The sequence below is a fragment of the Pestalotiopsis fici genome (genome assembly GCF_000516985.1).
Source record: "Pestalotiopsis fici W106-1 unplaced genomic scaffold PFICI_Scf_3, whole genome shotgun sequence".
NCBI classification, from domain to species: domain Eukaryota; kingdom Fungi; phylum Ascomycota; class Sordariomycetes; order Amphisphaeriales; family Sporocadaceae; genus Pestalotiopsis; species Pestalotiopsis fici.
The window spans coordinates 1,667,897-1,690,932 of record NW_006917093.1 but is presented as its reverse complement, the minus strand read 5'-3'; the positions used below and the strand labels follow the sequence as shown (position 1 = coordinate 1,690,932).

General features: G+C 51.0%; 7 protein-coding genes across 7 annotated transcripts; 2 read left to right on the top strand and 5 right to left on the bottom strand.

The window, feature by feature from the left end:
• Positions 1-474: 474 nt before the first annotated feature.
• Positions 475-3,185, bottom strand: PFICI_04652 (3-isopropylmalate dehydratase; the record flags this gene model as incomplete). Its single annotated transcript, XM_007833233.1, has 4 exons — positions 475-2,604; positions 2,676-2,750; positions 2,982-3,013; positions 3,086-3,185. 4 exons carry the CDS (start codon positions 3,183-3,185, stop codon positions 475-477), a joined length of 2,337 nt encoding a protein of 778 aa, XP_007831424.1.
• A 2,318-nt stretch (positions 3,186-5,503) lies between these two features.
• PFICI_04651 (uncharacterized protein) lies at positions 5,504-8,139 on the bottom strand (the record flags this gene model as incomplete). The annotated part of the gene is made up of 3 exons (XM_007833232.1): positions 5,504-5,715; positions 5,758-7,350; positions 7,413-8,139. 3 exons carry the CDS (start codon positions 8,137-8,139, stop codon positions 5,504-5,506), a joined length of 2,532 nt encoding a protein of 843 aa, XP_007831423.1.
• An 824-nt stretch (positions 8,140-8,963) lies between these two features.
• Positions 8,964-10,431, bottom strand: PFICI_04650 (uncharacterized protein; the record flags this gene model as incomplete). Its single annotated transcript, XM_007833231.1, has 2 exons — positions 8,964-10,118; positions 10,186-10,431. The coding sequence occupies 2 exons, from the start codon at positions 10,429-10,431 to the stop codon at positions 8,964-8,966; spliced, it is 1,401 nt and encodes a 466-aa protein (XP_007831422.1).
• Positions 10,432-11,262: 831 nt separating this feature from the next.
• On the top strand, positions 11,263-11,828 carry PFICI_04649 (V-type proton ATPase subunit F; the record flags this gene model as incomplete). The annotated part of the gene is made up of 4 exons (XM_007833230.1): positions 11,263-11,319; positions 11,384-11,419; positions 11,486-11,623; positions 11,688-11,828. The coding sequence occupies 4 exons, from the start codon at positions 11,263-11,265 to the stop codon at positions 11,826-11,828; spliced, it is 372 nt and encodes a 123-aa protein (XP_007831421.1).
• A 347-nt stretch (positions 11,829-12,175) lies between these two features.
• On the bottom strand, positions 12,176-12,873 carry PFICI_04648 (Phosphatidylglycerol/phosphatidylinositol transfer protein; the record flags this gene model as incomplete). Its single annotated transcript, XM_007833229.1, has 2 exons — positions 12,176-12,506; positions 12,668-12,873. 2 exons carry the CDS (start codon positions 12,871-12,873, stop codon positions 12,176-12,178), a joined length of 537 nt encoding a protein of 178 aa, XP_007831420.1.
• Positions 12,874-14,381: 1,508 nt separating this feature from the next.
• Positions 14,382-17,215, bottom strand: PFICI_04647 (uncharacterized protein; the record flags this gene model as incomplete). The annotated part of the gene is made up of 5 exons (XM_007833228.1): positions 14,382-15,142; positions 15,194-15,592; positions 15,650-16,878; positions 16,958-17,084; positions 17,167-17,215. The coding sequence occupies 5 exons, from the start codon at positions 17,213-17,215 to the stop codon at positions 14,382-14,384; spliced, it is 2,565 nt and encodes an 854-aa protein (XP_007831419.1).
• A 3,268-nt stretch (positions 17,216-20,483) lies between these two features.
• On the top strand, positions 20,484-22,205 carry PFICI_04646 (uncharacterized protein; the record flags this gene model as incomplete). The annotated part of the gene is made up of 1 exon (XM_007833227.1): positions 20,484-22,205. One exon carries the CDS (start codon positions 20,484-20,486, stop codon positions 22,203-22,205), a length of 1,722 nt encoding a protein of 573 aa, XP_007831418.1.
• Between the last annotated feature and the right edge of the window lie 831 nt (positions 22,206-23,036).

Sequence of the window (23,036 nt, the reverse complement as noted above, 5' to 3'; positions counted from 1 at the left end):
AGTACATTGTGAATGACTACCGAGCTCTTGTGATGGTCTTGCATTTTGTGCTATCCATCAAACAGTGTCGCACACCTCCAATATTGGCCATGCACCGCGGGTACTGACTGCCTTGCTTTCGAGATTCCAATTCATAGTAAGCAAATAATATTCCTCCTCATGGAACTGGTGAGAGGTGAATGTCTTGTTTCGTTCACCCACAGTGTCAATCACTCAAAGAAGTATAAAGTCTTGAAAGTGTTTTACTCATTTGTTGTGTATTATGGTTTATCCCGCGAGCAAATTTCAGCTTCAAGCGGGTGGGACTGTCTGCATATATCCGTAGCCCCTTCGGAACTCGTCATCTCGTGGCCAGATTCATCATCAATGGCTATTTTTAACTCCTCGCAAGCAAACTCGCGCTTATGCAATACGAACCGCGTAAATGAAGTACCCATTTCACAAAAAAAACCCCTCGACTGTAACTCACTCCCCTTACCAGTCAATGGGGTTCTTGATCTCCTCACCACGATTCGTCTTGGGCACAGGTGCGGCCTTGGCAGCCAGCTTACCACCCTGGCCCTTCCTCTTCAAGTAGGCACGACCATCAACCCACGGAGTGCGGGCAGTGGCCTTCTGCTCGTAGTCAATGATCTTGTCCTCGAGCTGCATGGTCAGACCAATATCGTCCAGGCCGTTGACCAAGCAGTGCTTGCGGAACTCCTCAACATCAAACTGGCAGATGTCGTTGCCGTCAGCGTCACGGATGACCTGGTTGGGCAGGTCAACCTCAATCTCCCTGCCGGTGTCGGCCTCCTTGGCAATCTTGTCCATGTCATCCTTGTTGGGGATTATGACTGGCAGCATACCGTTCTTGAAGGTGTTGTTGAAGAAGATGTCGGCAAACGAGGGTGCAATGACACACTTGATGCCAAAGTCGAGAAGAGCCCAAGGGGCGTGCTCACGGGACGAGCCACAGCCAAAGTTGGGTCCAGTGCAGACCAGAGTCTTGGCTTGGGTGAAGGGCTCCTGGTTCAGGACGAAGCTGGGGTCGGGAGTGCCGTCCTCCAGGTATCTCCAGCCGTGGAAAGCAGCAGATCCAAGACCAGTACGCTTGATAGTCTTCAAGAACTGCTTGGGGATGATGGCGTCGGTGTCGACATTGGATCGGTGCAGGGGTGCTGCAATACCCTTGTGAACCAGGAACTTGGGGAGGCCTTGGCTACCCTTGGCCTCATCAACGACGTGGTTTGTGCTGGTGGTGTCCTCGGGCTGGTCACCAATCTTCTCCTTTGCAGTCTCGTCAATCTCAACGCTTTCGTCAACGTGAGGTTTCGACGAGGGCGAGTTGGGCTTGAAAGCCTCAATGTGCGGGCTGGTCTTGTACTCGGTCAGAGCGCGGACATCTGTAAGCTTGCCAACAATACCAGCGGCGGCTGCCATGACAGGAGACATCAAGTGCGTTCGGCCCTGAGCACCCTGGCGACCCTCAAAGTTTCGGTTGCTGGTACTGGCGCATCGCTCACGAGGCGACAGAATATCGGGGTTCATTCCCAGGCACATACTGCAACCCGCTTCTCTCCACTCGAAACCAGCGTCGGTGAAGATCTTGTCGAGACCCTCGGCCTCGGCCTGTTCCTTGACCAATCCAGATCCAGGGACAATCATGGCGGCCTTGACGTTGTCGGCCTTCTTCTTGCCCTTCACAACAGCAGCAGCAGCCCGGAGATCCTCAATTCGGGAGTTTGTGCATGAACCGATAAAGACCTTGTCAATGGGAATGTCCTGCATTCTTGTTCCGGCGGTGAGGCCCATGTACTCCAACATTCTTCGGCCAGTGTTCTTCTTGGCCTCAGTGTCAAAGGTCTCGGGGTCGGGCACAACACCAGTGATGGGAACAACGTCCTCGGGGCTGGTGCCCCAGGTCACGGTAGGGATAATGTCGACAGCATCGATCTGGACATCAATGTCGTACTTGGCATTTTCGTCGGACTGGAGACCCTTCCAGTAGGTAATGGCACGGTCCCACTCAGCAGAGGGGTATGCAGGGGCAAGAGGCTTGCCCTTGAGGTATTCAAAGGTGACCTCATCGGGTGCGACCAGACCAGCTCTGGCACCAGCCTCAATGGACATGTTGCAGATGGACATGCGAGCTTCCATACTCAAGCCGCGAATGACAGAACCGCAGAACTCAATGACACATCCAGTACCACCAGCAGTTCCGATCAATCCAATGGCGTGGAGGACAACATCCTTGGAGCTGACACCGGGGGCAAGCTCGCCATTAACCTCTATCCTCATGTTCTTGTTTCTCTTGGTAATGAGACATTGTGTAGCCAAGACGTGCTCGACCTCACTCGTTCCGATACCGTGGGCGAGACAGCCGAAAGCGCCGTGTGTCGACGTGTGAGAGTCACCGCAAACGAGGGTGGTGCCGGGCAGAGTGAAGCCCTGCTCGGGTCCAATAACGTGGACGATACCCTGACGCTTGTCGCCAAGGCCAAAGTATGTGATGCCAAAGTCTCTCACGTTCTCCTCAAGGGTCATGCACTGGAGACGAGAGTCCTCTTCCTCGACAAAAGTGGCAATATCCTTCATGCCCTTTCGGGACTTGGTGGGGACATTCTATACTCTGGTGTTAGATGCAAAGCCCATCAACAAGTACAAGTGAAAATCGGGCATGGTATAATACATACGTGATCGGTTGTGGCAAGAGTGCAGTCAGGTCTTCTGACTTGTCTGCCTGCGTTCTTCAGGCCTTCAAAAGCTTGCTGGAGTGGAATGTTAGCAAATCAGTCCGTTGACTACGTCATAGGTTGAATCCCCAACGGCGCAACCCCAAGCCATTTTTCCCACCGGGGCAAAACGAGCACGCGACCAAGAGGGAAATAGGCAACAGAAATGATATGCGATAGCAGAATGACTCGCAAGCAGAAAAATCATTTCACGAGTTCAATAACTGCCAGCACTATAATAGAAGAAGACAAAGGAGTGCTCCTTACAGGTGATGTGACTTCGTGGACAAGATGTCTGTCTGTAGAACAAGCGGGTCAGCAAAAGGTGGCATGGTAAAGTGAATAAAACCCCAAGCAAAGGTTTGACCTACCAATGTACAAAAGAATGGTGCCATCCAACTTCTCATCGACAATGTGATCAGCGAGGATCTTGTCGTAGAGAGTCTGAGGCCCTCCTGCGGTTGACGGCATGATGGGCAACTAATAGAAGTTGTTGTGCGACTTTGCAAGTATTTCTTGGCTCTCTCGGAACGGGACGGGGGGTGGGATTTGGTCCTCGGTTCCCTATCTGTCGGTTCCGATGTATTGGGATTTCTTTATTAACGCTTCTTTGGAGGGGTTCGCCAGATTGCCGCCAAGAGAAGGAAGAGAGGAAGGAGGGAAAAAGCAGTTGAGAGTTCACGACGGAACAGAGAGTCTAGAAATTGTGGAGATGGGAAAGAAAATAGGTGAAGTCAGAGACAGGACGACCTTCTTCTTTTGAATACACAGTCAAGCCACGAGAAGGCGAGAAAAAAAGCAACACACTGGCCGAAAGAGGAACCCAGGAGGCACCGAGATGGCCTCAACCATAGAGCGACGGGCTCCGACGTCGGCGCTAGCTTCCTAATGTACGCCTGCTCATTGGGCAATCGGGGACCCCTCCTACTTAGTTCACAAAGCTCGAGCCGTTGGTCCTAGTCCAATGCATTCCGGCCGGTTCTCACGTTCTGTGATCTGATCATCAATCCTGCCCGACGGATAGCCAAAAGCCCTGCTGCTGCAGCCTTTATCCTATAAATCCATCTTTTCCGGGGGCCGATCGCTGTGCCTCTTTCTCCCCCCCACCGAGGTTATCGCGAGAACCACCTCGGATGTATGTGTGTGTGTGAGTGAGATCTCAGAGCGGGAAATACTTTTGGGGAGAGCCGCAATCAGCGCCCAAAGCCAAGACAATCCCAGATCGTCTTGCTTGCAGGACAGACAGGGGTGGTGGGCATTGGAGGGGCTCGAGGGGGAGGATCAATAGGCAGATTTCAGGGCATGGGGAAAAGACCCCACCAACCAGCTCCGTATCGGCAGATGGCGACTAGTAGGAGGCCTTGCAATTGTAAGCCCCAAGAGACACATGTGCATGTTTTTGTGTTTCCTTTCTGGCATCTACTACGTATCAGGCCCATGCCGACGCTCTTGATGGCGATAGTACATGGACTGGCTAGGGATACATTCGTATACTTGTGGTAACTCGGGGGCAAAAAGTTCCCGAAGGAACGTTGCCAACCTGCAGGTTGATTGATTTTGCATACTACTACTTATTTCCCCAGGATTAACTGGTCTCAATCATGATAAGGCAGGAAGATCGCTTCCGAATAGCTCTCCCCTCCCCAGTTTCCCAAGACCTGAGACATCTAGGGGAAGGGAAACCGATCTTGCTCTTTCACCACCAGAGCGCTATAACGAGAGTCTTCCTCTTACAGGTTTCTCTCTTCATCTCCTTCCTACCACACCCCCTTTTTTCTTTTCCCCAATTGTCTTGATGACTGATGATGGAATTTTTCATGCGGATCTACTACGTACTCACATTCAGCAAACCCGTCCAGTGTCTTTCCCTCCTTTCAGCGGAGCGGCTACTTGTGGATAGTTGCGGGGCCGAAAATGAAAAAAAAAAAAAAAAAAAAAAAGAAGAGAGAGAAGCAGTCCAGCCCACACATTGACAATTTCACTTGATGATTTTTGCCTCTCTTCATCTCTCGGATTTCCCACGCGGCGCAATGTACTCTCTTGTACTTGACAGTCTGCAACTAAGTACTAGTAATAAAGCTTGGTATGGGACATGAAATAGTAGCCTTGCCTTCCTGTCGCCGACTATGCCTCTCATGACATGTACACGCGCGTGGAGACCACGACTGACTATATAACCTGCATACCATGACACGGACTGCTATTCAACATGGTGAAATGAATGATTTTGGCTACTCAAGTCGTCTTGCACTATTGGCGATCCTCGAGAATGCACATGATTCCTTTTTATCTTCTTCTTCTCTGGGGGTGGACGGCGAGCATGTCTCTCTTACAAGCGAAGAAAGACAATGGTGAGCACTTGAAATTGCTGGTTGTACTCTATTTTATGCTCCTATATCGGACATGACGTCAGGGTGCTGCTGCTCCTGCCGGAATGTTCACAACTCTGTGGTGGTTAGTAGACGAGACACCACAAAAAACATGTTTCATTTAATTAAACCAAGCGAAAAACAATGCATCCACCATTACGACCATGCGACACGCAGCAGACCACAAGAGAAACGAAAGAGAGAAGGAGCGGAAAAGATGATTGTCTCCAGTCCCCCTGCCGGTTGCCCTCCGACCCTATCTTTATGTGGGGACCCGGTTCAGCCGACGGAACCCACTCCGGTGAGGCCCCGGCTTCAATACGGTCTCCCAGGAACCGGTCCTCCCAAGTGCGCCGTTACCGGAGAGTGGAAATAAGGAAATGGTGAACCGAATCCCCCAAAAAAAATATCAATACATCATCATACAAGGAGCCACATTAACAATCTCAGGCCATACCAGACCATTACTGCGCCAGTAGCACAGAATAGCCCTGCAGACAAGAAGACCACCAAGTCGCCAAATGTGCTCACTTGCTTGTGTCTCCTTCTCCATAGACCGCTCTGCTGCTCAAATGCTGGGCGAGAAAAGTTCCACCATGCAAAGCCCGCCGCCAATAGATTATCCATGATCGCTAGACATAATTTATAAGGCATGGTGATCGCGTCCGTCTTACCATTATTGCTATTTGGGTGCAAAGACTTGGAATGAGCGTCGATGTCTGCGCTGACGGCGCTTGCGGATCTTGTCAGTGGGTGTTGTTGTTGTTGTGGTGGCGGTGTCTTTTTCGATACGCCCGTCTGAACCCATAGAGTCTTGAACGATGGTATGAGCAGGCTGGCATGTGGGCTTCGAGTTTGAGCTGATGCTGGCGGTGACTGCCCCCCTGTCGCTCCGGCCCGGGACTTCCACATTGCTGTGCGTGCTGCGGCCTGGACCGCGGCCTCCTGCAGGTTGCCGTTCGACGATTGGTACGGACCGGCTTTCTGGGCCCCTTTGGGGCTGTGACACCCCCGGGTTATCTTTGGTGAGCACTCTCGGAGATAGGACTTGCGTGGCGTCTTGTCTCGGCTTGACGCTATACCGATCTTTGGAGTCTCGAGATGCTGCTCGAGACTCTGCAAGCCTCTCGATGGTGTAGCTTGAGGGAAGGTCGCCGCCATCTGGTCTTGTACGGCGGCCTGCGCCATGCAACTTCGTCCGTGGGCATGCATCGACGTCATAACCTGCTGAGCGGCGCTGGCTCCCTCCGTCTGTTCCTCGGGACAATCGTGTGGGCTTTGCGCCGTCAGTCGACTCACAAGACTGTGATCGCAACCAGTAGTGGTGATGGTGGGTATGGAGACATACTTTACGTGTCTCATCAGGGGGCCGGTCTCTATTTTCTCTCCTGTTTCTCCTATGTCTTCGAGACCCGCTTCGATCTGGCGTATTTGTGACGGGGCCGTCGTCTGAGGGACTATTGTATCCTCCTCTGACGACCTTTCTGTGCTTTCTGATACTCCCATATGACTGCCCAGTTTCATCATCACTTGCTCTGTCCCCAAGCTCTCGGTCAACTCGGTATCCCACTGGCTTGGGCCCAACCTTGGGAGGTCGGAGGGCTGCTTCATGTGCTCTTTCGACTTCGACAGGGATGAGGTCGCTGTAGCTCCGCTTGTGCTGCGGGTAGAGGTCGCCAGGCTTTTGCTCAGATCTGATAGGTATGCAGATGTTGTGCTGCTTTGGCCCGAGGACTCGATTGATCCCATCGTCTCTGGGGTGTCCGGAGGTGGATACATCTCCAGTATCTCGCCATCTGGTGGAATCTTGGTCATGGTGTCCCCTTCTTCCCGAGGAATGATGTCCAGGTGACAATCTGGTATCTTGAGATCGATGAAGTGTCTCAGGTCGCTCAGAGTGCTGAGCGACTGTGATCTCGCCTGCTCCATTCCTTCCATGTTTGATAGATCCATCGTGTGACGGGTGGCGGTCAGACGTTCCAATACTTGGGACCGCCGCCAGCCTACCCATAAAAAAGGATTCTTGCTATCACGGTTTACCTCATGTTGATGTTTAAATCCGTCATCTGGAGATGTCACTACCGGACTGGCGAACGTGACATGGTTAGCTTCCCGTTCTGCTGGTGTATGAATAGTCGTATCTTCCGAGTAACTCCTGCCGCCCTCCTTTGTCGTGTCTTCCATCTTCAGTGGGCTACCTTTTCTAGAAATCCGGAGGCTTCTTGCACGTCCATAGAAGCTAGGTTCCTCAGCCGTCTCGTCTGTACCTATAGCAGTTCACTCGTGAGTAAATGGGCAGTCTATTTTCTGTGGCAGACTGTCCACTTACTACTAATCAACGACTGAGCGATAGGACTCAGAGTTGGTTCCATGGCAGAAGACCAATGCCTGCCGTGGCGAGTCCACTTGACCGTCCCGTCGTCCAGCTTGAGCTCGTTCTTCCTCCTCTCAATCTTGGCCAGCTTCGCTTGGGCTTTTTCCAACTTCATCTTCTCTCGCTCCGCTGACTCCCTGTCCTTGGCCCTGCTGTACGCCTTCTTGGCATTCTTGACGTTTTGTGCCAACTCGTTCAATTTTTCGTCGGCCGATGGCGACGTGGTGTCTGAGCTGAGCGTGTCGGTGGGCGTTAAGGCGTTCCAATCCCCAGTCTGGGGGTCGTATCCGGCTACGGGCAGGAAGTCGCCGCTGGCTTTGAGTTGGCGGCGCTGCTTTCGCGTCCTCTCTTTTGAATCCAGGAGGGCTTGTACCTGAGCAGCAGTCATACTCTCGACCTTCTGCTCTGGCTTTTCAGGCCTGTTCCTGTCTCCCCTGAGCTTCTTGAGTCTGAGGCTGCCAGTCCGGCGATGACCTTGCATCAAAAGCTCAGCACGTCGGTGGGGAGACAGATCTTCAGCAATGTTCCATTGCGTGAGCTCCTCGGGTTTGATGCCGAGATCAATGTAGGCAGATTCTCCACTGTCGTCTTCATCCCGATGGGTATTGCCCTGCTCAGGGCGATTGCTGGGCAGAAGCCGGGAAAAGAGCCCAACGAGTGAACCAGATCCTTTCCGAGTCATGTTGACCACTAAATACCGACGGAGAAGAGAAGAAATAATTGAAAAAAACGAACGGGTTTGCCGGGTGAAGGACGAAATTGAGCTGGAGTTTACCGGGCTAACATAATAATTATTAAAGTGCCTGCGACACCTCCAAGATCTTTGGGACTGACGAGGTCTCAGAGCTGCGTTGCAATGAAACACGCTTCATCATTTTAGCTTTGCCCTGCGGCTGGAAGGCGCCTCGGGCGCCATGTCTCATGACGCGGGATGCTCCTGGGCGACGACAATGTGCTGTATAAATAACCTTAGGGGTGAATCAATTCAAAGCCAGTCGTTCCTGCCGCAAAGCCACATCCACCCGTGTGGGTTGTGGTGGAGGTGCGGGAAAGTGAGAAAAGCAACATCCCATATGCATATTTGACGCCACTCACAATGGGCTCGGAAGGCATGAATCATGACAACAAAAGCTGTTGATAGCAGAGGGCCCCTCGACCTAGGTGGAACTTGTCATACTCCATCTTATCTGTTGCTGAAATGTTGTTGACGTTATAACTTGAGAGCTTGTGTACGATTTCGACGTGAATCACGAAATGTTTGGTGAGCATTTGCAGTATAAAGAATTTGATGGGCGTGATGGGAACTTGGAGAAGTCTGGTAAGGCAATAAAATTTGTATTCAGATACTGGAGAATATCAATCTCCCTTTGTGGTAGGTATAGCACAGCCCAGAGTACTCCCAAACGCCGGAAAATGCCATCAGGAACGACTTGTTGTACATGTTACAGCTCAGTAAAGACCAGCAATGATTCCGACACCAATTCATTTGCTCGACTTTTGAACAATTCACCGCCACATGGAAGGATATCTTTCCTTGGGCTGATCTCGGCCGCCCTTTAAGCCGGTCTGAAAGGATGGCGGGAGGTTACCTGTGCTTTTCCTGGCGCTCTTAAGAGGACTACTGTCCCTGCCCTGCAAAGCGCGGTATTGCTCCAGTCGTGCCATCTCATTGTTGTTACGTGGCGTCCGGTGTTGCAAGTCACCTAGACTTGGCGCCTTCTTCAACGGTGAGCTAGGATGAGAATACACTCCTAGGTATCCCCCAGTACCCTGAGATTGATTTTGCGTCTGTGTCATATTCGTCGACATGTTCACCATGGGTGAACCCGTGCGAGAAACTGAATTGGAGAACCCAGAAGTGCTTTGCCTCAAGGCCGACGGGCGAGCCACGCTCCCTGATGCCATGGCATCTGCATGTCTGGCAACCGGAGGAGTAAATAGTCCTGGACTGCCTGTACTTCTCGCGTTGGGTCGGAATAGTGCTGAACCGTCTGGGTCGATATGTTGCGCGTAATTCGGGTTTGGGTTTGGCCTGAAGCCACGACGTAGGACCGTGGTAGGGGTTCCAACAGCTACGTACTCTTGGTCGTTGCCATCATCATCTTGAGAAATTTGTGTCGAAGCATCCCTGACCATGGGATACAAGAGCGGGTGAACAAATTTGGTATCATACTCGTGCATGACCTCCTTCTGGATAACAGAGGTGTCCTTGTTCTGTTGGGAGAACTTTGATTGAAGCAAGTACATTTGGATCGAGATGATGGCCTGGAGTACAAGCCATTTGAAAGCCACGATGCTCGGCCAATCGGATTGAGTGACAGGTAGGAACATCAGGGAGACCAATATGTGCCCAGGACCGAACCAGCACAAGATGGATAACGACACAGGCAGTGGGTCCCACACAGGAAGTTCCCAAACGTCTCTTGTACGGTCTGGATGCGCCCTCGTCTCGGCGCTTTCGGAGCTCACGAGATCCGAAAAGAAACGCAAGGGCGAAGAGGCTGCGGGCGAGGACTGAACCCTTACGCGTTGCACCGACGAGGAGCCTTCGTACTTCTTTTCGACATCGGCCTCGAAAAATCTATACTTTCGTGTTCGGTTCATTGTATAGATGGCGTTCAAGGTAGAAAGGCCAGCAAGAATCCAGACAAAAGTACTGACCTAGTTGACGGGTATCAATACCAAAGTCTTCGCCAGGCATATCGGCAGGAAAGGCAGAAATACTCACAAGAAAAGTAAAGAACCCCGAGTCGTTGTCGTCGCCGAATACATCGTCCACAGTTGTCTTCCTCACAGAATTAGCGCGAGCAATCCCGAAGATGAGATTCATGGCGATGCCAATTTGTAGCCCGACGCTCCTCGAGTTCCAGTCGCGCGTCTCAATCTCCTCGGAAAGCCACAACAGGAAGTCCATGGGATTGAGCCAAGCCTGAAGGCGCTCGGCAAGCGGCTTGCGTCGCACGATTCGCGGCATCGCTGCGAGGTTGCCCGGTTTACGGCTGCGCAGATGTTCCAAATGGGTTGGCGATGTCGTTTGGTTGCGAAAACAGGGGACCGGGGGTTCGAGAACCGAACAAAGGTGCCTAGATCAAGCAATCAAGTGAATGATGTCTGATCTTTTTCTGATACGGGCTGTGTGTTTTTGGAAAGACCAGGAAGATGTGAACCTCTACCTCGACCTGCGCTTGCCCTTGCGCAACTGAGTCGCAAAGGGTGTGACTGGAAGGGTGACCGACAAAATATGTGATGGTTGTCCTCTTGGTTCGCTGCTTCCGGCAACGTGGAGACCTCGATTGTTTATTCTCTAGTAAAAATTGTCTGGTTGCGGTTGCTATCAGCAGCGAGCTTGGGGCAGGCAGTAAGGTACCTAGCTCCAAGAGCTCTTGCGGCCAATGAGGCACCGAGACTCGCCCAGCTTACCTCCCCAAAAGCCCAAGGGGACAGTGGGGTTTCTCTTATGATGGTGCTGAAATAGGTGGGGGAAGCCACTGTGCTTTTTTACCTTGGGCAGGCGGTCAGAGCTCTGTGCGACAAGCCCCAGCTGCCCAGAGGTCAAGCCCGCGCAGGTTGGTTGGGATTCCAGATGTCCCTAGAGTCGCCTGTGCAGTGACGTTTCCCAGTCCCCAAGCTCGCTGCCAATCGCTAGCATTAGGTACATACCTACCTGTTCAAACACCACTACATCAACGACCTGCCTACCCACACCACATCCCACCACGACGACAGGCCGCATAGTCCATCTCGTCTTCGGAACCGCTCGTTCAAAGTCCTCCCGACTGCTCTTGAACGGGCCATCCCCCTCGCCATGGCTTCGCAAGCAGACTACAAGGACAGGCAGTTCCTAGCCGTTATCGGTGACGAGGTAACGAATGCTCCATGAGCGTTGCCGCACGTTGCAAGCCCATCCTCTAACTACTGCTCGATAGGACTCGGTGACGGGACTGCTGCTAGCTGGCATAGGTGTATGTCCGATCCCAAGTCGAATTTTTCTTCGTTGGATAAACAAAAGGCTCACATATATGAAATAGCATGTGACGAACCCGCCCGACTCGCAGAAGAACTTCCTTGTCGTTGACAACAAGACCGAGACCTCGGCTATCGAGGCTGCCTTTGACTCCTTCACAAAAGAGCGCAAGGATATTGGCATAGTCCTGATCAACCAGCACGTGCGTAACGAGATGCCGTAGATGGACAAGACGGTCGTGACCCGTGGCGCTAACATAGGTGTAGATTGCGGACAAGATCAGGCACCGCATCGATACTTACACGGCCGCCTTTCCTACAGTCCTCGAAATCCCAAGCAAAGAGCATCCCTATGACCCAGAGAAGGACAGTGTGCTGCGGAGAGTCAGACGTTTGTTCGGAGAGTAGACACGATATATACTGGCATGATTGGGTCAATACAACCCCGGTCACAGACATGATCACCTGTACACAAAGCATAAAGATACCATGAGGTTTACTTGAGATGATTGATGCTGGACTCTTAAAAACACGTTTTGAGGAATAATTGTATTATGACGCAAGGCTCATGCTATTCCAAGGCGTGCCACCTTCCATGCATTACAGCACATTAATGACTCGGGAAAAATGCAACAGTAAAACAATCAAGACAAGGAAGTACAACACGGCTGGTAATCAGCTCAGCATCCCCATGACATTCTCGTCTAGTTTGTGACCACCAGATGGGTTCAAACACTCATGAATCTTGACTTCACCTACAGCTCCAGCTCAATATCCTTCTTGGAGCCACCGAAAGTGACTTGAGCCTCGAGGCAAGCGATGGGCTTGTCGTCGTAGTTGATAACCTCGGCGTGAACCGTGTACTTTCCTGGGGGAACCTCCTTGGGGATATCGACTGCCTTTTCAACGCTGAGGATACCCTTCTTGATGGGGCACTTGAGATCTGCCTTCTCAGTCTGCTCGCAGAGGTCGGCCTTGGTGTTGATCAGACGGATAAGGCCGTACTTGACGACAAGGTTGATGTATGCGCCCTCCTCGATATCCTCAAAGACGGTACCGGCAGCACGAATCTTCAACTCGGCACCACTGTAATTGTGTATTAGTATGAACGCTCTCAACTGATGGGAGGGCCATCCTTCGCTTCACCCCGCGCCTATCTCCACCCTACATGGGTCTGGCATCGTGTTGCTGAGAGGGAGAGGGAGTGGCAGCGACAGAGAAGAAAACAAAGGTAGGAAGTAACATACGCCTCTGGAGGGTTGGGCAGCAGATCAACGCTCGTGATCTTGACGATATCGTCCGGGTGGCTCGCAGCACAGTAGGTCAGAGGGTTCTTGCCAGGGACCTTCTTGTCATCGTCTAGCGTCACGATGTCCTGGGTGTTATCGAACCAGCCAGGCAGGGCCGAGGCGACGCCGACGATGGCAGCGGCGCAAGCAACGTTGAACCGCATGATGAGTGTTTCTGGTTTGTGGTGTTTGGTCCCGAGCTGTAAATGACAAAAGGCGGAATCAGTCCGACGCAAGTTTGTCGTTGAACGGTTTGTGTTTGTTGTGGTCGGTGGCGGTTATCGATGGGGGTGGTTGGTCTGGTCTTTGCGTGGATCAGTGATTGAGCTGGGTACAAGGTTACTACTACTGATGCGAATGCGGCGCCAGAAAAGAATGATATTTGAAGATCCCAGTGAGAGGTGTGTATGTATCGATGCCGATTGATCAAAGAAGAAGAAATTCAGGGTGCTACAATAATTTCGGCTTGTGTTTGTCCAGAAGCCTCGAGACTTGATCTCACAGTCGAGCCTTTCAATCAGTGCCAACTGGAATCTGTAGGCAGGAACCTGTTGAAGCTATGGGCTGGAGCTGTGCATGTGTATGGGGAAGTTGAAACCAGGGTCACTGACACTTCAGGCTTCCGCCCAAGCAAGGTTCACACGTAATTCGCTCACCTTGGTACTTTCTCTTTGCCCAGAGGTGCAAGGACTCTGAACGAGCAATTTTGATGATGATAATGATTCAACAAACAAGAGAAGTTGTAGTGGTCGCACAGGAATGAGCAGAGCAGAGCTGCAAGCAGGTATGTATCGTCAATCGTTTACTTGCTGGAGGCGAGGCGGTGCTAGCGTTCACCGATAACACTTTAGCGAAGGTGATGGCATCGTAGCTTGCGGAGCGAATCAGAGCCCGCTAAACAGTCCCATGACGTCCTCGCTAGCGCCATTATGTGACCCCCCCAGGCTCTACTCCGTAATCCCCAACTGCACCAAGGCCTCCAGCTGCTAGGCGAAACTCGAAAGGCAAAGGAGACGCGCAGCGCCCTGGGCTTGGTTGCAGAAGTTGCGCCACCTTTTCGTCTGTCTCAATTGGCTGAATCACTCATCGATCACCTGCTTGTTGTTCGCCAATCCACTGATCATCGTTTTTTATATCCTCGGAAAGACTAGGATTGAAGCATTTGAAGATGCATCCAAAGAGGCGACCAAGACGACGATGCATGTAAATGACTGATTGACAACGTGGCTTCTCCATAATACACCAAACGCTGCAATATACTTGATTGATATTGATTGAACGGAGGGGAAGAGCTGAATATAGTGTTAATTATCCACCGCGAGAATCGCTGTCCATATTTCTCTAGTGATATATGGTGCTCTTTAGTTACGATTAACTACTGGACATGTTTACATACACACTAGTATATATAGCAGGTTTATTTTCCATCGTAGAAGTCGTACGTGTTCAGGCTATGTCGGTAGTATAGGATTACAATATTAAGCTAACCGCCCCTTGCCTCCGGGTATCAATGTCCAATCAATCTACTCCAACCATTGCTGTTTCCAAACAGCGTCATTTCATAAGTTGTACTTTAAGAACTTTTCATCAAGTCTTGAATGGCATTCGCCTACGCATAACAGCGCAGCGCTTCTCCCCAATTATTGTTGTGACTTTGAGTTTCACAACTACTTTAGTAATAGACCTTTTCCTCCCACAATGGAGGTCGAGCACCCTCGGAATCCCATTCCAACTTGTTCTTGTCATTGAGAGTACAGCCTTCGTCTGTGATGGGGATGACCCGGCTAGTGTCCCGAACCTCCTGCTTGGAAATGCCAGCAGGGTCTTCAGGAATCCACAACAGTGGAGTAGGGCTGACCACGGAGGGAGGGTAGTATGCGTCCAGCTCGACCTCATCCGTGTAGAGATTGTCGTAATCGACTCGGTCCTCGGGAACAAGCTTCCTCATCGTGGCAAAGTCCTGGTGAACCCAAGGCTTCAAGAACTTGTTCACGATACTAGGTTTCTTCTCAGCCGCCACAGGGGTACCCTTTTCAGTTGTGCCATTGCCGTTCTTAAGATCACTGTTGACAGCACCAAGCTCCATTCGGAAAGACTTCTCCTCAACTTCGAGCGTACGCGGCAAATTGTACAAAAGTGGGTTGAGGGCACTGTTGATGGTTATGTGGAAAAGAACTGTGAAGATGAGGAAGATGATCATGATGACCATTGGACCGATGACGACGGAAGCAGCGAATAAACCGATCATGCAAATCTCTGCAATGTAGACTCCAACAAAGAGTTGCTTGAGGGCGCGGGGGTAGATCAATCCACGTGTGTCAATCCTGGTATCTGTGACAAACAGGACGTTGTAGCGCCAAGCCAAGTAGAATAGTCCAAGACTGATAGTGGCGAAGCCCAGAACCAAAGGAGCAATCGCCGCATAAGTGATCACTGTCATGGTTAGCTGATAGTTCAAGCTCGCTACAAGAAAGAATAACTCACTGATGACGGCAATGTTGGTGTAGACAGGCAAGACACTTCCCCATGAGATGGCACTGAGGTTGGCCCACTTCACAAACATTGCACGGGGAGTTCCGGTCAAGAACTTGTAGAGGAGAGTGAAGATGAAGAAACCCACAACCTGAGTCATGACTGACGTGCCGATGGTGAGACCTTGGACCAGGAAATAGTTGATGTAGAAATTGGAGGCCTTGGGCAGGTTCTCAGAGAGCAGGCTGGTGACTTTCGAGGGATCCTCGACAATCTTGACACCAACAGCAGAAGCCGCAGAGGTCATTGTCGTGATCAGGAAGACCTGGATAACCTGGAAGGCAAAGTATGCATTCTGTGTAAAGAGCTCGACGCGGGACAGCGAGGGCTCGCCCGAAAGCTTAGCACACACTGTATCATCAAGTCAGTCATCTTAAATTACTTTCCATAGACGAGTCAACAACTTACATCTCATAATAACCGGTACCAAAGACATGAGAATCGAGAGCGCCACGGATGGCAACAAACCGGTGATAACGCCCATGATTTGTTCTGGGATTGCATTGAGCCAATGGAGCCAGGTAAACTTTTCCATCAAGTAGTTTATGTTGGAGATGACACCAACAATGGCAACAGGAATGGCCCAGAAGATGATGAGTGCAGAGATGAAGCCCAGGACTGCAAAACGACGAACGACACGCTGCCACCAGGACACCTTCAAGGCCTTCCAGACGACCTCACCGGGCGTGATGCCAATGTACTTGGGCGACATTTGCAGGGCTTGGTGGTGAGCGAGCACTTGGTTGGCATCTTCGGCCTGAGACTGGAGGTGGAATTCAATGAAAACACCAGGTATCTTCTTGTAAGTGCCGGACTTGAAAGTCTTCTGAGCGCGGTCCACCTCAGGGATGAGTCTCTCCAGCTCAGTTCGGCACCAGTTGATGGTGTCAACCTTTTTGCCAACCAGACCCAGGAAGCCCAGACGGTGAGAGGGTCGCTTCTTTGCAGGAATCCATCGAGCCGCCAGGCTGCCTGACTCTGCATCAGCAGCGGCTGTCTCAGCACTCTCGTGGGATCCACCCTTCTTGATAGCCTTGAGGCGTTCACCATTTGCCGTCTTGATCAACTTGACTTCAGCCTTCTCGAGCTTCATGGCAATCTTGTTGCGTTCCTTAACAAGTTCATCAACTTCTTCCGTGTCGCCAGTGATCCAGATGTGCTTGACAGCATCTCCAAAAACCTTGCGCAAGATCGCTTCGTCCAGATAGGCCTCGGGAACAGAGGTGAAGAGTACGGTTCGGGAGGAGATACGATTGGCGTAGTAAGGCGACAGCAGGAATGCCTGGCGCAGGTTGATGTAGAAAATAGATTCTCTCAAGATCATGTACATGACGAAGCCATAGTACACCCAGGCACAGAAGGCGTGAGCATAGAAGCGATTCTTCTGGTCAGACGAGACGTTCGAGTATGACAGGATGTCCAGCTCTGACTGGCCGCCGCCGCCGGTTGCGTTGACCGGGAAGAGGATAGGCCAGAGAAAGCAGCAGCCGAAGAAGGCAATGACCGTGATGATGCGCAGGAAGCGCAAGAAAAGGTAAGAATCGAGGGACTGGTGTTGCAGAGCATATCGATCCGGTATTTTCCAAAATTCGCCTATCCAATTGAACCAGCCCGAGCTGAGGTGAGGAGTTCGCTCACTTCATAGTAATATTCATGTCAGTTCCTCGTGCCTACTTCATTTATCCGTGGTGCTTCATAGGGCAAAAGCGGACATACCTTTCACGCAAGCTTCCTATATAAGTACGCGGCGCATACCAACGTCGGTTGCTTCGACGCAAAATCAAGAAGATGACCAGGTAAACGGCAGCTAGAACCGCAGTCGGCACCAGAGTCGAAATCAAACCTAATATTTTGTAAGCAAGGACATGTATAATGATTTATATGAACGACCAAGCATTGTTGGAATTGGACATCATATTGCTTACTTGACAACGAGACTGGCGTCGTATCACGAGATGACCCCACGTTTGACATGTTTGCGTTTCTAGAGACCTGAGTTGCCCTCCTCGGCCCTGACTAGTAAAACACACCGGCGTGGGTGGTGATGTAAGGAAACGTGATATAGGGAGAAGTTTGCTGAATGGCTTCTGCAGGGCTAACGGCAAACTTATGAATCCAACTTAGGGACCTCCAAAGCTTGACTTTTGAGAGCCGCGTGCCCGACCAGGAATGTGGAGGTCGCTGAACAACAACTTTTTGCGCCGAGAAATCTGCGTTGGGTGGGTTGCAAAGAGGAATTATTTAAATGAGCTGGACGATGGCGCGTGGAGGTACGACTGCAATGGGATAGGCGCGCCACGTCGTGCCACTGATGCACTGTGCTTTGCTTTCCTTTTCCACCCCCCTTGAAATGGTCAATGTACCCTTTACCTGCAGAAAGTATCACAGCACAGGCACAATCAAGCTGAGTGCTCCGGCAAGTGGGCAAGCAAAAGCACAGGTGGGCTGCCTCTGGTGCGGTAACGGGCAACGGCGTCGATATTATACTTTTCGTCTGTTTGACCCAGAGTAAGGGGATGGGGGATAGAGGGGAGGGAAAAAAAAAAAGTGCTGCAGTTAAACCTTGTGATGAAAAAAAGCTTGGGGGGAAATGGAAACAGACGGTCTGCGCCCCCAATTGTCCAGGCCTCTCTGATTGCCGAGCGGCTGAGACCCAAGATCAAGGATCATAAACAGGATGCTCGATGAAGAAGAACGACCAAGAGCCTATGACGCCGATTTGCAGCGTCTCCCTCCCCTGGACAGACTGATTATGCAGTTGTCCCTCCTGGTTGCTCTCCCTCCCCCAGGATCAAGATCGGAAGGGCAGGTCACCCACTTCTAGCGCCCTGCTCCAGCTCAAAATGGCTTGAATGGTCCTTGTTGGCGAGCAGAAACTGCTGGTTGATTGGGAGCTTCACCGTTCTAGAATGAGCTAAGCAGGGATGTGGATCAGGGCCCGTCCACTATGTAATATTGCCAGGACCACTATTGATCGCCCGTTTGATCAAATAGATCGTAAACGCAGATGGACGGCGCAGTTTTCAAAGTACGTATTTAATTGTTTCGTTCAATTCGGTGTAGTATAAGTGAGGTCGTCGCCATGAGATGGCGCGAGGATATGATGCGCGCAACAGCTTCAATTGGTAGGGCAAGTGAGAGATCCGTCAGAATGAATGGCTGGGCAAGTGGATTCTTCCCAGATGATCGCATGTCACCTATGATATAGTCGTCTACCTCATACTAGTTGCAGCAGTGAGCTGCAACTCTCTGGGCCACACAGACCAGTGACATCAGTCCCTTATCTAACGTTGGATCTACCTACAGAATATCTTGCTTTTTTCACACTACTGAGCCAGACCGACAGAAGTCTTCTCAATGATCTTTAGCAGATGGTCGTCGCGCTCCATCACACAAGTTAACCGATCTTTAAAGTCTATTTTGCTGGCCTGTCTGCACCAAGCTGGGTAATTCGGCTTTGCAGGGTATTCGGCTTCACAGGCTCCCGTGATTGGATCTACCCCAGTCCATCGGGCCATAGACCACATAGCTGTGCTTTGGCTTGTCTCATTGGGAGGAAATTCGATGGTGTCACTTTAGCTGGCGATCTCCTTTTGATGGTGTTTCTGTGCCAACACCCATTTAGGATAAGACAAGACGGATATCCACGTAATGAGCAGCAAAGTCATTGCCATCATTGGGGAAACAGCTCAATGGCATTCCGTACTATTGTAAAAGAAATGCATCGGTCATCAATGATGTTGTTGTTGTTGTCCAGAATCCGATGTCTTCAATCTTGTCATGCGCTCATCGTTGTTTGTGCTCTTCAAAGCTCCCCGAGTTCGATGGAGAGGAAGCTCTCGATTCATGTGGTACGGCATTTCGCCAGGGCGGGTGACACGTTTTTCTGAAACTGTGAAACTCAATCAATGTGTAGCTGCGCCAATGCAGCAAACCACAGACCAACCAAGGCACATGCCGACTAATTAAAGGTAAAAAACGGGCAACAACTACCGCGCGTCCACTGTGCATACAGTGACGGCCCACTTGTAGTACTACCACCACCATCCATTGATGGGAGCTCATTGAAGCCAAGCGCATTAAACTGCAGGCCGTCTCGTTGAAATTCAAGTCAAGAAATCACCAAAATATTCCAAAATTCAAAGAGGGTGTGCTTTATGGCTTGCATATCAGCTGGTGTTGTATGATACAGCCGGATAGACTTGAGATTGATGAAATCGAACCACTACTGGTCACCAAAGACCTGGGATCGCGGCTTGACAGGCCTCCGTCAAGGTCTAGAACATCATTTCTAGGACTCTCCCTCATTCTCACATGCGGGGACTGGCGTTTTCCTGGGTCCATGTCCGCACCCCCCTTATCGTGCGCCGCGCGGAATAATCTATATAGTATTCCGTACACACCTATCAAGACCTTCGGCGTCACCGTTGAAAGGCCTCCGATTTCTTAGCTGCCGGCATGTCGCGTCGCACAAACTGCACACAGCCGAGAGGGAGATACGCTGCGTGAAGACAGCGCGTTTGCTTGCTCGAGATCACAAGGGCAAGATGACAGGATTTGCTCAATCAATTCCAATTTTGAGGCATGGAAATCGTTGGTCTTCTTTTGGCTAGGACAGTGGGCTGAGACAAGAGACAAAACAGCATGTGTGTCTGGAATGCCACAGCGCTTCCAATTGACGTATCCGGCGCCATGCTACAAAAATGGCCCGCTCGACATGACTCAGTTGGTGCAGGACTCATTGTGTGGGCATCACTTCAGCTTGCTAGGCTCAGTGCCCAGCTGTGTGTTTAAACAGGACGGCGATCTTGATTCAATGAAGTGGGATAATGATGGCATCAGTTGATGTCCGCTGCAAAGAAAAAAGACGCTCAGCATCACAGTCAACAGACTTGGGACCTCAGAAAGGAAACATGGGCTGAGATTTGGGTCAATATGCACATGGTGCTTTGTACGAACGCGGCTAGAATCTCATTCCAACAAAGATGAAGTATGCATGCTCTGGTTCTTTGTTGCGGGACGTGTCTCCCTTCCAAAAGTGAAGATGGAATGGATGAGAATCAGCTATTGCATTCCTGTCACAGGGAGAGACGTCTTTATCCCTTGTTCCGCTCCAGAGAACACACAAAGATGCTCGCCATCTTTCAAAAATTTTCCGCCACTTCCTCCAACGAAGCAGAAAACCTCCAATCCTTTAGCTCATCGATCGTGTGCGAAGTGATAACGAGAAACACCCGTCGAAATGGCAACGAATGACCAAAGCAAGGTAGTCGATCCGTACAAGACGAAGCTTGGCTATGTCGAGGCCACCGACTGGGCAATCCCCTACTGGGCGTCTTACTTGGAGGAGAACAAGCATGGCCACTATGAAATGTTTGCTCATGTCAACTGTGGCTACCTCTCAACTCCTGGGCGTCCGCCTACGCTCGAGGCACTCAAGAGGCATGCGCAGTCGCTTGCTCACCTCATTTCCACCATTGCTCCATCCTCTGGGCCTGGGGAGATCGACAATGTCAACTCGGGTGCATCAGGTGCAAGGGAATTCACCCAGCACGAAGCCTTTGATTGGCTCAACAACCTGGAAGAGGCCTATTCCTCCGATGACCCAGCACACCACCGTCCATTGAACAGTCTGTCCAATCAGGCCAGGGCCAACAGCGACATCAAGGGTGTCGAATTCCACTGCCCTCTGGATGTACCAGCAACACAAAAGTCCGTCAAGGCTGAGGATGCAGCCAAGGAAACTGCCTATCAGGCTGAGCGCAAGACCAGACCGTTTGCGCGGCACTGGAACCTTTTGAGACATGCCAATGACTGCCTGGAGATTCTCGACCATGAGTTCTCTGCAACCGGTGGACTGCTTTCAATTCTTCCCACTGAGCATGAAGTCGAGGCTGAGCAGCTTGATATGGCCAAGAATACCCTGATTGGCCAGTGGCTTACCTTTACCCAGGCGCTCACAAACCGTATGCACAACCTTGAGATCAACTACAGCAATTGCCTCGATGCACTCAAGGGAGAAGCGTTCATTCCGTCGCAGCACCTCAGCCACGAGGGTCCAGATGGACGTTCTGGAAGAGAGATTGTTTTCCCTCAAGACCGCTGGGTTCTTGCAAATGCTGGAGACGATGTACAGGAATGGGTTCACCAAATTTTGGACAAGATTCAGCAGGCCGAGGACCACACAATGGTGGCCAACCGCGCAGTTGGCATAGTTGGAGACGGAATATGGGATACTGCCACGGAGGCCGAGCGCGGTCTTGTGTCCACGGACCTCGTCACACGTTACTATCGCATTAGAGGCAGTGCCAGTGACCGCGGCCCCATCTTTGTTCTGCCTGGATTTGCCGACCGCCCTCATGTGAAATACACGCGCATGATGGAAGATCGACCGACTGTAGTAGGGCTTGTTGCACCGCAGGAGCCCAAAATTATCCCTTCAGCAAGCGCTCTTCATGACACCTACCTGGCCAAGATGGCCGATTTGGCGGCCAAAGACAAGGATGATTGCAAGGCTGTGAGGGATGAGAACGAAAAACTGAAGAATGATCTCAAGATCCAGCAAGAAAAGGTCTCTGAAGAGATGCAAAAGAACAGCTCATTGACTACCGCAACGACTGACGACCAGACCAAAGTCGCCGCGGAGCTTGAGAGTCTTAAGAAGCAGCTTGCCGACTCACAGAAGTTGGCGGAGGATAGAGAGACTCAACGGCAGGCGGCCCAGACCTTGTATGATGACCTGTTGTCGAATCGCTACTCGGGCTTACCCGGAACCACTGGGGGGGCTTTTGTGGTTCCACGCGACATTGACGGCCATCCTAAGGAGCAGGCACTGATAGCCTTGTTGAAGTCGCTCAAGAAGTCGTCCCGTGACAACGAGGTTCTGAGAGATACCATTGAAACTCTTCAAGGGGAAATTAGAAAGAACACTGCTGCTACAAAGACTACCGCTCCAACAAGCTAGAGCATCTGGTATTATCTAGGTGCTGATCGGAGTTGTTCATGTTTGTTGTGCTTGTGAGGAGGGAGAGGGTATGATATTGAAACATGAAGCCGGGATTTGTTATTTTGTCGCAGAGATAGCTAAGACTTGGGTACGTCTAGGTTGGAGTACGTTGCCGAGAAGTCTTTGATGCCAACAAGTGCGACTGGAATTTCGTCCCATATCCAAAGATAAAGATAACGAATTGCCTAACAAGGTACCTTCTGTGCATTGTATGTATTTTTGCAATTGTGCGAATAAATATCCATCGTCGGTGGCCCGCTTTATCATAAGTGAGGCTTCCAACACTGAACTGCCCACCTTGCTGGGGCTCATATAGTTATTGCCTTGGAACTTGTGTAAGCGACCTGCCAAGGATTCCAGGGTCGTTGGACTTACGCGTTCGGGGAATTTTATTGGCTGCAGACGTGCTAGACATGCTCACAGTTAGGTGGTTGGGACCCCTGTTTGCCTATTTCCAGTCCTACTCGGATCTTACCGAGCAGCCAGTTGCCGTGACAACACTCCCCACCCCACCTGTTCTTGTCTCCCCGACCTCCCAAGTTTGTGCACACATGATATGGTAAATCTGTCTGTCTGTCTCTCTGCCTTGGTTTGCTTCCTCTTGGTAAAAGTTCTTGCTGATCTTTTAGGTCTTGTCGACTTGCCTGTCAGTTCTGCTTTCTTGTTTGTCGAATGCAACCTCGAGAATAGCGCAGACATTTTCGTTATCAAACAGCTTCCAGCCATCTGCTTTTGTCGACCACAATTTGCGACCGTGTGTTCCGAGTAGATCCACCAGATCGGACGGGG